The sequence below is a fragment of the Pipra filicauda genome, unplaced genomic scaffold (assembly GCF_003945595.2).
Source record: "Pipra filicauda isolate LSUMZ 115617 unplaced genomic scaffold, ASM394559v2 scaffold233_size1220752_pilon, whole genome shotgun sequence".
Classification (NCBI taxonomy): domain Eukaryota; kingdom Metazoa; phylum Chordata; class Aves; order Passeriformes; family Pipridae; genus Pipra; species Pipra filicauda.
The window spans coordinates 1-13,597 of NW_024104347.1; the positions used below are offsets into that span (position 1 = coordinate 1).

Sequence of the window (13,597 nt, forward strand, 5' to 3'; positions counted from 1 at the left end):
GTGTGCCTCCTTGTTTTATAAATCTGCCCAGCCCCAGCTGTACCTGAAGGTACATAACAGGTAACAATGTGATGTGCTAGTGTGGCATCTTGAATAAGAAACCCCAGCCAACTTCTATGTGTCAGAAAATTGTTTTAAAGGGTGTGCCACGTGTTTTTGCATGACACTTGGCCTTCTGAGGCAAAAAAGAGTGGCTGGGTTTCGTGTATCTGAAAATCACTCTTTACAGCTTCAGCCTCCAGGATGCTGAACTTGCAGCCAAGGCAGTCAGTGCAAGAGCAAGACTTTATTTTTCATTTTTGAATCAAAACATAAAATAAACGTGACAATAACTATTCCATCATTTTACTGGTACCTATGTAGGAAACTCTTATATCTATGCAGCTCTGTAGCTCTTCAAACTGCGTTTGGCATGCCCCATTGCAAAGAGTTGCTGTGTATACACTGTTATTGTTTGCCTTGAAAATCCTTCTTTGTTAAATTGCTGCTTGATCTGGAGGGACATTTTGGATACAAAATTTTGTTTGAGGGTCCTCTTTCACTATGAAAGCCTCTGCATTTTAACACAGTTTCTCCAGTGTCAGAACAAAATGATGCACAGTGGAAGTCCCTGTTGATCTTTCACAGTGATGACTTTTAACTATCCCCTTTCCACACAACCAGAACCTGCAGCACAGCCAGGGTGTTTGATCGATGCCTATCCCTGCCAGCTTCCAGGCTGAGCCTTTCTGGAGCCAGCATCAGCTTTGCCAAGGACTCTAGCTCCTCCTGTTAAGCCTTATTTTGAAACTCCTGGCAAAATGTATTCCATATTGTCCACATCAGTGAGTTCCAGATTCCAGATTTTCCAGGGTGGTTTTTATTAATATTTATTTATTTATTTATATATAAATCTCAGGATGTTACCCAGGTGGGCTCAGTGGTTCTCCACAGTGTCCACTGTTACAGTATCCCTGATCTGCTGGGTATTAGGGTGCAGCCTCTAAAGCTCTGACCATGTGCTTGGACACATAACAGTGTCTGAGTGCTGTGGTTGTATAGCAGTGACCAGGAAGATGAAAACCTCTAGGGAGCGTGAGAAGGACGTGCTGGAACTGCGTGCGAGTGTGCAGCCGCTTCCCTCATGCGTGGAGGTTCTCAACCACGTGTCCCTGGCATAAAGTCAGAGGAACCTTAGCCCCAAAACACCAGCTATTGAGCTTGGCCTACACCCTTCCTCTTGTGTCATGCCAGTGGCTGCATTGTTGGAGTGGAGCCAGCCACGCTGTGGAGGCCTCCTGACCCCTGGGAGTATTCAGCAGCTGTTTCTGAAGCCCCTGGCAGGGATGGGATATGTTGCAGTCAACATCTTTGGAAGCAGCACAGAGGCAACCCGTTTCCAATCAAACAAGTAGCTTTGGAGGGGAAAAATAAAGAGTCTGAGGGAGAAACGTTCTACTCGCAACATTTGCAATAAGTTATTTTAATTTTTATTTATCTCCAAGTCAGGGGTGAGTCAGCCTGGGATGTGACTCAGACCACCTCCTTTGTGAGCCTTCAGGGAGGGCAAAGAGCACAGCCTGTGCTCCACGGTGCCTCTTACCAATGCTTTATTACATGCTTTATTTTGCAATTTTTTAAAAACCCTACGAAGCTGATATTTTTTTTCCTCTTTTTTTTCTCTCTAGTTTTGTATGGAGCTGAACCAGCCAACGCTGCCAAACATCCGCAAGTGGAAGGGCCCTAGAGGATGTTGGAAGGGTGTTGTTTCCGAAAAACCCTCAGGCCAGCTACACAAGGTACATTAATCCCTAAGTCTGAACTTTGGCTTCGCTTTCTTTTCTCCCTCTAACCAAGGATGTATTTTGAATGTTTAAGGCAACACACATTGCAAATCCTTTTTGGAAAGGTTTGCATTTCTTGTTTTTTATGCTGACTGTTCCTATAGCTTTCAATTTGACTTGGCGATTGATGTTTTGGAAGAATTGTGGTGTGCTTCTAAGGAGGAGGGTGTGTGTGTATTTGTGGGAGGTATGGTGGATAAAGGCAGTACAGAAATACAGAAGAAAGGCTACACATTAGGGCAAGGAAAGAGCCCTCAGTTTTGCCCCTGGTAGGCAGCAGTACTTGTGAATTTTTTCGTGCTGATCACCTGAGGTTGTTCCCTGGTGCTGCACTGGCTGGCATTTGTAAGGGCTCCCCATTTTCCTAGTTTGCAAGTGAAGAGTCTGCAGAGGGGCCATGCAGCCTGCCATCCTCACCTAGAAGACTTTATCTCCTACGTTCTCCAGAGTGCTTTGCACAGGTGTTAAAAATGCTGTGGACACCATTTGAAACCTGCACCATGCTCCACTGTGCTTTTCCCTGCAGCGTCTTCTGCTGTGGAAATATGTGTATATACTGTAGAGAGGTACTAATTTATATTGTAGTGACAGCTGCACCTGCTACCTTTGACAATATTCAAGATATAGCTGCATTGGGCTGGACGTGACTAACAGTGCCCAAAAGCAGTGTCTCCCAAAGGAAATGTCTCTTTTTTTCCCCTTAAGGGTGCTAATGAGTTTTCCGAGGAAGATCCTCCTCGAGCTCAAGCCTTTTGTTGCTGATCAGGGTCATTTTCATGATGCAGTCATCAGAGTGGGGGTGTTGTTGTGGGGTAAAAGAGGGAATGGAGACCTGTTATGTAACAAGTGGTGCCTTGCAGTACACGAGGCTGTCTTGAACAAGCTATTTGATCTGGAATGATCTATTCTGAGCACTGTTGTTACTGTGGCTTCACTTGTGTCCTGTAACCACTCTCCTTGGAATCCACATTTCCTTAATTTGGCTTTTCCAAATCAGGTTGCATCCCTGTTCACTGGTGATTTTTGGGAGGCACACCTCTTTTTATTGCCCTTCTGAGTAAAACCCAAGAATGAAGGGGAACAAGAAACCAAACTCCAGCTAAAACCCACTACCCGAGCAGCACAAGGATTGGACTGTAGCTACCACCAGACAGGCATGGAGGGTCTGAATGTGTCCAATGTTTAATACAATTCACACTTAATTGCAATGCACAGTGCAAATGCCCTTCAGGGCATTTATTTATTTATTTATTTTAATTTTTATTCCTGGCTGGAGTTTTCCTTTGGGATCTCTTGGTAGGCCAGATCATTAAAACACTGAATATAAATAGTTCTGCAAAACTGTGAAAGTTGTTCCCTCCACTTTTTCTCTTTTCCCAAGAATTATTAATAAATGTCTCAGAGTTTCTATGTTAAATCCAGAGTCTTCCATCAGTTCTTTCTTGAACTGTATTTCCAAAGATAACGATGGCAGTTTTGACTATGGACTGAGTAAATAAAACTTGTCATCCACCTCGGTTTACTGGTAGGGAAATAAGGATGAATTTTGGTTCCCAAAATTATGAGAGAAATGTCTGGCCAAGCTAAGAATAGAAATTTTATCTACTGACTCTGCTTTTTAGCTGCTTTAACAGAAATCTGATTGTGCTGGAGAACCCTCCGATAAGCCAAAAAGTCTCTTCTAACGCTGGGCTAGTTAATGAGCCAGTCAGGTTTGAACACCACGTACACAAATGCAATGCCATGAGGTAACACAGTGTAACCTCACAAACGGAGCATCTTCAGCACAAACCAATCTCAGGAGGCTCTACAGGGCTAAATAATGCAAAATACTGGATGGTGCTTCAGGCTCGTGCTTCCACATACGTTGAGCATTTGGCCTTCAATCAGGCAATGACTTTTGACCGCCATGTTAATGTGAAGACTGGAGCCAGGAAATAGCAAACACCTGTTGATAACAGTTTTATTCTTCCACAACTTTTCCTGTAGCAGTTTTCAGACCTTAGACTTCTGACTGGGGGAATAATTTGGTCAGTATTTAAGGGTTAGTTATCAAAGGAGCTGCCAAAGAATTTTAGCCAACCTTAATACTTTCAAGGCTCCTGGGAAGTCAGTGGAGCAGTTAACACTTTTTTATTGCAGCTGAAATGGAGAAAACTCTTTTTTCCGATGGATTTAACTATGATTCGCTAAGGGAAGTGGGTTTGAATGGTGCCAAGGAAAATGGTGTCTGGATGATGGGAGGAGAGGCTTTGAATTAGGTTCTGCTGCTGATGCGGCCAGGGTAGGCAGCTTTCTGAAAATGCCAATTCCATATCATGAAATTATCAAAAAAAAAGCCCATGCAGGATGAAAGGAGCACAGAGCTGAGTGTGAAATGTTCAAACTGGAAAACAGACAGCAAAGATTGACAGAGCTGAGAGGTCTAGACCCGATTTCATGCCAAGAGACTGAAGGGGCCAAGGTGTTTTTAGCTTACGGGCGACAGAAGGCTGTGAGATGGCATACAGCCTGTGGAGAAGGAACAACTGTGTGCAGCATTGTCTACTGCAAGCCCTAGCAGTCACCCAGTGAGACTGAGCTCATGGTTAGAAAAATAATCCTGTGGGTAAAGAACTACCTCATTATTGACCGTGCTCAGAGGAATCCGGTGCTTTGCCTGGACTAGGAGGAAACAAGGACCACATCAGCCCAAACACACACATGAGAGGCAGCATCTTTCACCCCTGTGGTGGTCTTGAACATGCCCTGCCTGTATAAAATAAAACAGATTATTAAATCCTTGGCAGGACCGAGCAATGCTAAAATTACCTGAGTATCCAAAATTACCACCGTGCAGGTGTGAGGGGCTGTGAGTTGCATAGCAATGCATGTTTCAGCTTGGCACGCTCAGTTTTCAGTGAAGTCAGTGGAGGTGCCCAGGAAGTGTTACTCCCACATCCGGTAGGGGGGTTTGGCTGGGATGCAATAAAGAAGTGTTTCCACCTGATCTCTGTGTCTCCTACTGATAGCCTAGGATGCTATTTCTCGTTTACACATAGTAAGTTGGGCTGCCTTCAGCAGGCGCCATGCCTACATGCTTCATCTTCTACCACCTCTGCATATTTTGGGAGCGATGTGTGCCAATGCCAACAGAAACAGAAGTATTGAAACTTGCAGGTGCAAGTTTCATCTGTGGGGATGAATTTGGGCAGAATGTTTTGGTTTTACCTTCTTATAACTGGCTTTTCTCTTTTTGTTTTTTAATTTCAGGGAGTTGAATATTCTGGCTTCCTCTGGGATACAACAGCTGGCATTGAGCTGAAAGATGCCTCATCTCAGGAGAGCGCACAATCTAATGGCAACGGGAGGCACTCATATCCTCACCCGTATCTTGCACATTTCAAGGTAACTGCCATTGTGCCAGCTGACCCTTGCAGAGCTTTTATTAGAAAGAATTTGGGTAAGATGAAAAGAGACTTCTAACAGATAATAATTTGCATGAGACTCTAACCTATCTCATCACTGTCCCATGGCTTGATTATGGACAGGTGCTTAGTGGACATATGGTAGTTCATCACAGTCAGTCCTTTCCCTTGCTCCTGTGGCAGCAAGCCCTGCTGCAAGGGAGCATTTGAGAATGTGAGGGTCATTGGTCCTCAATACTATCCGTAGCCACTGAGAGTGTGACAGAAGTCACCAGTCACCTTGTTTGTCTTTTACCAAATTAACACAGGCAGAATGAGGTGTGTGTCCAGCAGCAGCCAGCCACAAGGCTGTTATTCTTGTCAGTGCCACAAAGAGGGATAAGTGCAGGGAGAATGGAGATAGATTATGTATATATGTGTGTGTGTGTGTGTGTGTGTGTGTGTGTATAAGGCACAGTGCTGCAGAGAGACTCGGGCTAGCCTGTTATATGTTGCTATCATACTGCAGAGTTTCCATTACAAAGCTTTTTCACTAGGCTGAACCCATCTAAAACAATGTCATCAGTTTTGAAAACAGTTCTTGTACATAAGCTCGAGCAAACATGTAAGCAGAGGGAGCCCATCTCTGCACAGGCTGTGATGGAGGAATCCAATTTGACGTGTCTGGTGACGCTTTGAGAGAAGCATTGATCAAATAATTATGAATAAATAAATTACTAGTAATTAAATAATTATGCAAATAGGTCAATATTAGGAGTAAGTATTACTTGTTCCAAGTGATTCCCAGAAGGTAAGAAGATTGCAGAGAGCCAACAGCTCCTTTCAAGGTACATTACGTTTCTTGGTTAGTCTCTGTGACGAACTAGGGCTAATCACAAGACAGTAGTAATTAGCCCCTGTAATGACCATGACATTATTTGTAGCTTATTAATAACTGGTTTTACATAAACTGATTTTCATAAGCAGCAGACTTCTTTCTGCAACTGTGGTGGAAGGGAGCTGTTTGCGTATGCAAACCAGTTTCACCAGAACTGAGAGGCTTTCAGGTTAAGGCACACAAAGCTGCAAAATGCTTCCCTCCCCTTCCTCCTCAAAATAAGACACACCAAAACACACCACATACATAGCAGAGGGAGTCCTAGTCCTCCAAATTTACTACTAAAAGTACTGGGAGCAGGCACGTGGTTTTGCTTTGTGACCTTCCGTGCCCTGTCTGCACGGCATTGATTTCTCCTCCTTCCTCCCCCAGGTTGGAATGAATGATCTAACGGTGGTTAACCTTCACCTGGCCTTGCCATCCTCAGCGGGAGAGAATACCGGGAAGAACCACGACAGCCACAAACTGGCAGCCTGTGCGCAGAGTTTGCAGGAGACTCTGAAAGGTAGGGCAGGTTTTTTCCTGCCAGCTGTCACGTGCACACTGGGGTTTATCTAATTAAAAGGAATTTTAAAAAGAATAAAATCTGCTTCAGTGAGCATTTCACAAATATCCTCATCAGCCTCACAATTGTCTTTACCCGCATTTGTATTTGAATTATGCATAGCATGACAAATGTGCTTTTCTCTTTCTCCCTGTCTTATAGTCTTTCCTAATTAACACAAACAGCACAGGGAATCCTACTGGCTTTGACATCATTTTTTCAAATGAAGTTCCTTCTGATTTTATGCTACTGTAAGAGCAAGTTCTGCCAAAGGAAAAAAAAGACACCAGAGTTGAGACCCTATTTTAAATACTTTGTGGAAATGACACCTACCTGATATCAGAACAAAGCTTAATTTTTTTTTTCCCCTCAAGAGAAGTAGGTTTTATATATTTACTTTTTGGATAATTGAAAGCTCTTTGGAAAACCCAATGTAAATCAGGAGACAGCTGCTAATGAGAAAAGAATGACACCAGAATGTAGATCTGAACTTGAGCAATGTAATAGCAGTTGAATTTCTCTACCTTGTTTCTGCAAATTTGCTTCTTACTTTGAAGCTTGCAAATAATATTCAGTTTCCTATGAAGCAGAACGAAATGTTTCAGATGTTGCTGATCTTGTTATAGGAATAGAAAAATCTAGCCCTTTGTTTACTGCTTAACAAAGATGTGAAAGGGTTGCAAGGTTGTATGCGTGACGATTTTCAACTTGGCCCAGTTTAATAAGGTTGGTCACTTGGAAGCGTTAATATCGCTCTTGTATAACACCACAGGTATTTGCAGTTTTCATGCGTGTTGTATCGTTGTTCCTTTTGAGCTGCAGAAGTCAGTCAGAGCTATTTTAAGTGCTACTGATTAAAGTATTTGTCCACTTACTTTAAAATTGGAAAGGATGAAGGTGAACAAAAGGATTGTTTGTTTAATCCCCAAAGGCTGAACTGAGACACAAATAAGTGTGTAGCTCTTCTGAAGTCAATTGAGTTGCACTTCCACTGTGTCTAAATTTAGATTGTTGGCATTCTCTTTATGTTTTAATTTTCATATGGGAGGCACGTTACTGGAGCAAGCTTGTTGTTGACTTAGTCTTTCACAAAAAATGAGATTCAGATTCCTCCAAACCTGTGGGTTGCAGGTGTGGTTTCCTAAACAAATGGGAGTGCACATGTGTTACTTTGAAGTACTGAATTACCCTGCCAAAATGAATGTCATGCTTAAAATTACTGCCATCCTTCAATTTCTTCCAAATCAATTCATAAAATATGGGTAATAAGAACTTATTTGTCTGTGGGTACTGCAGTAAATTTGAGTTTCTGTTCCCATTTTGCTAACAGATGCCTGTTTAACTATCCTTTCTTCTTATGAGGAGGCACGTGAGCATCTGAGGAATGTTGTTTACTGTTTACTACCCACAGCCTCCTGTAATGCAGAACACTAGTGTGCCCATATTTCTCCATTAGACAAGTGGGTCCTGGTTCCTTTTTCCCTCCTCTTTCTTTTCCTTCATTGGTACTGAAGAGACGTGGTGGCTGCTGGCTGCTCGTAGCTAACTCTTTGCAGCAGCTCTTCTGTCTTCTCTCAGGAATTCCACAAGTTCATCTTCAGTGCGGTGAGCATGGGCAACACACAGGTGCTATTCTGAATGTAGTGGTTGGACCCAGGGCTCAGGGTATTGGATGGATTGAGAGCAGTCCTGAGGAGAAGAACGTGGGGGTATTGGTGGATGAGAAGCTGAACATGAGCCAGCAATGTGTGCTTGCAGAACAGAGAGCCAATCACATCAAAAGACACATGGCCAGCAGGTCAAGGGAGGTGATTCTACCCCTCTACTCTGCTCCCGTATGACCCCATCTGGAGCAGTGCATCCAGCTCTGGGACCCCCAACAGGGGAAGGACGTGGAGCTGTTGGACCAAGCCCACAGGAGGTCTATGAAGATAGTCAGAGGGCTGGAGCATCTCTCCTATGAAGAAAGGCTGAGATAGCTGTCGTTGTTCAGTCTGGAGAAGACTTTGGGGAGATCTTATAGTAGCCTTCCAGTACCTAGAGGGGGCCTACAAGAGAGCTGGAGAGAGACCTCGCCGGAAAGGAAGAGAGCGAACTATCTTATCAATGCCTTATTTATACCCTAGGTTACGTAAAGGAATAGCATGGAATACTTCCTTGGTCACCTTCCTAGTTCCTTCCTGGTTACAAGCTGGTTTCCAGGAAGGCCTAGACTGAAACCATCACAGACGTGTAGGGATAGGACAAGGGAGAATGGCCTTAAACTGAAAGAGGATATTTAGATTAGATATTAGGAAGAAATTCTTTACTATGAGAGTGATGAGGCACAGGAACAGGTTGCCCAGAGAAGCTGTGGATGCCCCATCCCTGGCAGTATTCAAGGCCAGGCTGGATGGGGCTTCGAGCAACCTGGTCTAGTGGAAGGTGTCCCTGCCCATGGCAGAGGGGTTGGACATAGATGATCTTTAAGGTCTCTTCCAACCCAAACCATTCTGTGATCTTCTCTCATATGGCTTGACCATATTCCATGGGTTACCCATGCATCACTAGGCTTACAAGACCTTTGAGAAGCAGTAGGGAGCCGCTTAGCAGCCAGTTTACGATCACATACTTCTCAACATCTGCATCTCACTCTCTCCAGGAAGGATTTGGAGGTTTAAGGGTCTGTTTAATTCACGAGGGAAATCCATTCAGGGCATGGAAAAATCAGGGAGAGTGTCCTACAGGTGTCACTTTGGACTGCAGCAAAGCAAAGGAGGGTTTCACGATTCCTGCAGGGAAGCAGATTTCAAGACTGCAGACTTTCTGCAGGCACTGTCAGTCCCTCAGCTGATTGTATTGGCACACCAGAGCTCAGCCACTGCGGCACAGGGCTGAGTTAAGGCAGTGCTTTGCTTTGCTGGCCAAGAGCCACCCGCAGGCACTGCTAGAATTCACTGGTGCTTCAGTGAGTTTGAAGATGCATTTGCAAGCAGACTAGATGTTTTCTTCACCTGAGGAGTTCTCTGTTGACAAGGACATGGTTGTTTTGGGCCCAGTGGGTCTGAATGTGTTTGGGAGCACCAGTGAGAGGTAATGAATGGGACACGTGCCTGGCTGCTGCGTGATGTATGCCACCACATCCAACAGATGGAGGCTCTGGGTTCTTGTGGACATTACAGTCTGTGTCAGTGGCTTTTGCAGCAAAAGATGGCTTGGTAGTGAAGCACCTTCTGCTCTGTCCTGTTGTAGAGGGAGAGGAACGAGATTGCATTGGCTGAGGAGCCTCTGTCTCCTGAGGAGAAGGAAAATCAAGTCCTGCCAGGTTTAAACTTATTAACTCCAGAAGAGGAAAATCACAGCACAGCACCAGTAGCATTGTCTTGATTTTCTTTTTTTCCCCCATCTCATTGTAACACTGGATATCATGACTGCAGTTTTTGATCAGTTATCATCCCTTGTTACGAACAAGGGCACGATTTCTTCTGGAACTTTTGCTAAGTTTGGCCGAGAGCCATTAAGGCTGATCTGTGAGACCCCTGAGAGCTGCAGCTACTGTGTGCAGCTCTGCTCCCTGCCTCTGCTGAGAGACCCGGGGGTGTCCAGTTAGGCGCAGTCACGCACTCGGGAGGATCCAGGCGGGTTCACTTCCTTCCCTCCCGCTGTTTGATGTCTGTCAGGGTCTTGGGAGGCAGACAAGACACGAAACCTCAGTGCTGGTGTGCATTGACATTGCTGTCGCAGGAGCTGGCAGAGGTAGGAGCAAGGCTGAGAGCGAGCCAGGACAGGGGGAAATGAAGTTGGTGGTTGTCTATAAAATTGCTGTTTCTTGCTCTTCCTTGCTTAGCACAGGCTACCCGATATATTCCCCATTGATTTGCAATCTGGGGAGTCCCAGAAGCTCCTGAGAGAGGGGACCAGAAGCAATCCTTTCTCTCCCCTGTGGCAAATTTGGTTCCAGCCTCTTTAACATGCACCAGCCTATTCCTTCTGTCAACTTCACACTGTGTAACGATTTTATGCTTAGTTATTCTGCATGCAAAAGCTTAAATGGGTGAAGAATATAGTGATTCCCTCCCTGAGCAGTTAGCTGCAGGCTGACTTCTTACCTCCTTCCAAGCACACATCCAGGTGCTGGGTCTTTTAGCCTCTGCTGTTTCTGAACTGTGCAGAATGGAGCAGTCAGTTAAAATTTTCACTTGCAAGTAGGGTGGGTTTTGTAATAGATTTTTCATGTGAGGGAAATAGGCTTGAAGATTCGCTAAAAGAAGTGTAAGTAGTATAGAATAGAATAGTTTTGTGCATAATCAAGATACTGCTGTTAAGATCCCTGCCTCTCTGTCATTTTTAAACACCACCCCCCAAGGATGTGCTCCAGAGGTTTCCGTAATGGCCCTTTCCCACTTATAGGGCCAAGCTAAAAGCAGGGAAGGAGCTGAGTGCTGCCTGGGCCGTTAAGCAAGTGTTAGTACTGAAGGACCAAGATGGTTGCAGTTGCATTTCCAGCTTCCTGGTCCTGCCAAGCAAGAGATGTTTGTGATGAGAGGCATGCAATACCACCAGCTCACAGCAAGCACTGTTCTCCCATTACACAAGCACTGATTTTTCTTTTAAGTTCTGGTGGAGCTTAAAACAACTCAGGTTGAGATTCTGTTTTTTTATTTCTTTCAAAGATGGGAAGACTGCTGTCCCAAAAACTTTATAGAATAATATTTAAGCTTCATGTTATTTACAGTATGATTTGTGACTTGCAAAGGGTAGAGAAATCACAAATATTTTCACCATCGCCCCCCTGCATCTTAGCAAACAGCATGTTTTGAAGTATTTGTAAGTCATATGTCATCAGTCTTGCTGCTTTTGTGCCCTTTCCCAATTCATCTTTCTTGCAGTGCAAGACAGGAGTGGAATTGATTTTGTTGTTGAGCTTGTGCTCCCTCTCCTGGATAGTGACTTCTACAGCAGTAGCACAAAATGAGGTTCATCCAAGAGCACTAAGTATGGTAGATCAATCTGTCTGTCCACCCCACCACCTCCCACACTCCAATCCCAGGAAGGAAAAAGCTTATAGGCTCTCATAGTTTTGTTTTCTGAAGTGATCTTTGGGATAATTTTTTTGTGCATTTGTGCCTCCTTTTTAGCATCTTTCTCGACTTTTCCAGTACCAAGTTGTAACGCAGAAACATCTCTATCAGCTGTCAGCATTCTTCAGTTTGTCTTCTCAGATGTTTCTGGCAGTGGTTTGAGATGGGCACTGAGCCGTGGGCATTGTCATCTTACCCCAGTGCACAGCTGGGATATCTGCATCCACATCTGTGGAACTAGGAAAGCACAAATTGTGGATATGAAATTAGGGTCCAGAGTTTTTTTTCTCACTCATTCAGGTTGGAAATACAATATAACTGAAATAATTTTCTGTTCACATGAAGACAGGATTCTTTGACAAGCATTTTGAGTCATTGCTTGTGTTTCTTTGAAAATTCAACTCTAGGCAAAAATCTGAAGTATTCCGAGTTGAGCAGTATCCCTTCAGTCAGCCAGGCAAAGGAAAGCTGCTGTAGTCAGGGAGTGTCTGGGTAGTTTCTCAACTTACCTTCTGCCATCAGGCTTGCAGGCTACTCCTCGGTCTTATTCCTTGGGATTTCTCAAATGCAGATTAGAATGAGCATTGCACTTTTGAGACTCTGACATATATCAGCATGAGGCTGTGTCTTCCTGGGTTCCCCACAAAAGTGTCCTTGACTTTTACAGAAAATCTGTAAAAAGACAATGTCAAGTCAAGTTAAAGCAAATTTGTATTTCTTGCAGGGGAAAAAAAAAAGAAGCTTACAAAGTCGCAGATTCCTAAAAACCTCTAAGATAAGAACCGCTTGTCTTTGAGTTTGTCTCTATCTGTGAATAGCAAGCAAAAGGCATCAATATAAATTAGATTGTATTTAAAAACAAGCATCAAACATGTACTGGTTGGTTTTATTGTCATGAAGAGAATGGCCATGACTAAATAGCCAGTGAAAAAGGCTTTAGACAGCATTTCTTTCAGGAGTTCAGAGTACAGTCAGCTTTGCTATTCAGTATTTGTATTTTACTTCCTCTCATTTTTCCCTCTCCCTCTTGTACTTCAGTGATGGATGTCCATTCCTCCCATTCTTTTCTATTTTTCTGTTTTCTAGGAGAAAAAGATGTAATCATCCTCGGAGATTTTAACCAGGCCCCAGACAGCAGTGACCATGACATCCTGAGGAAGGAGAAGTTCCATCACCTGGTCCCTTCCAGCACCTTCACTAACATCAGCACAAAGAACCCACAAGGGTCCAAGTCGCTGGACAACATCTGGATCAGTCGGAGCTTGAAAAAGGTTTTCACAGGTATAGTTGCTTTTTAGTGAGGTTGTGTAACCTTTAGTTAGGTTAGCAGTTTGTGTCAAATTTGGGCAGTATTACTCACCTTTTTCTCTGATTCTTTTTGATGCAGGTCACTGGGCTGTTGTGAGAGAAGGGCTTACAAACCCATGGATCCCCGATAACTGGTCCTGGGGCGGGGTGGCTTCAGACCACTGCCCAGTGCTCGCTGAATTTTACCTGGAAAAGGACTGGAACAGGAAGGAGGTGACACGGAATGGGAATGGGGTGACGGTTGAACGGAACGACTCCCACACTAAGCACGAACGATGACGTGAACTTGAGGGTGCTTCTTCTGCTACCCAGGGAGCAGTCAAAAGCTCTGGTCATTCGCGGCTCTGTGGCAGAGCAGGACTGGCTTTCCCTCTCCCTCCTTCCTGCGTTCCTCCCTGCGCTTAGAAAGCATCAGCACTTGTTTTTGGTGGGCCTGGCTCTGTGCCCCTCCTGGACAATTGTGGACAGTGTCTCATGGCAGCAATCTGCAACTTTTTCTGGGGACACAGTGGACATTTCCACATCTGGAGATTTGGATGAGAATTGTACAGAAAATAAAGTGTACTTTTAATACTGTA

General features: G+C 44.3%; 1 protein-coding gene across 1 annotated transcript; it reads left to right on the forward strand.

The window, feature by feature from the left end:
* Nucleotides 1-1,667: 1,667 nt before the first annotated feature.
* LOC113992145 (endonuclease/exonuclease/phosphatase family domain-containing protein 1) lies at nucleotides 1,668-13,597 on the forward strand (the record flags this gene model as incomplete). The annotated part of the gene is made up of 5 exons (XM_039381606.1): nucleotides 1,668-1,778; nucleotides 5,076-5,210; nucleotides 6,480-6,612; nucleotides 12,798-12,992; nucleotides 13,099-13,597. Coding segments are annotated over 5 exons (774 nt in total), but the record flags the coding sequence as incomplete, so codon positions are not given.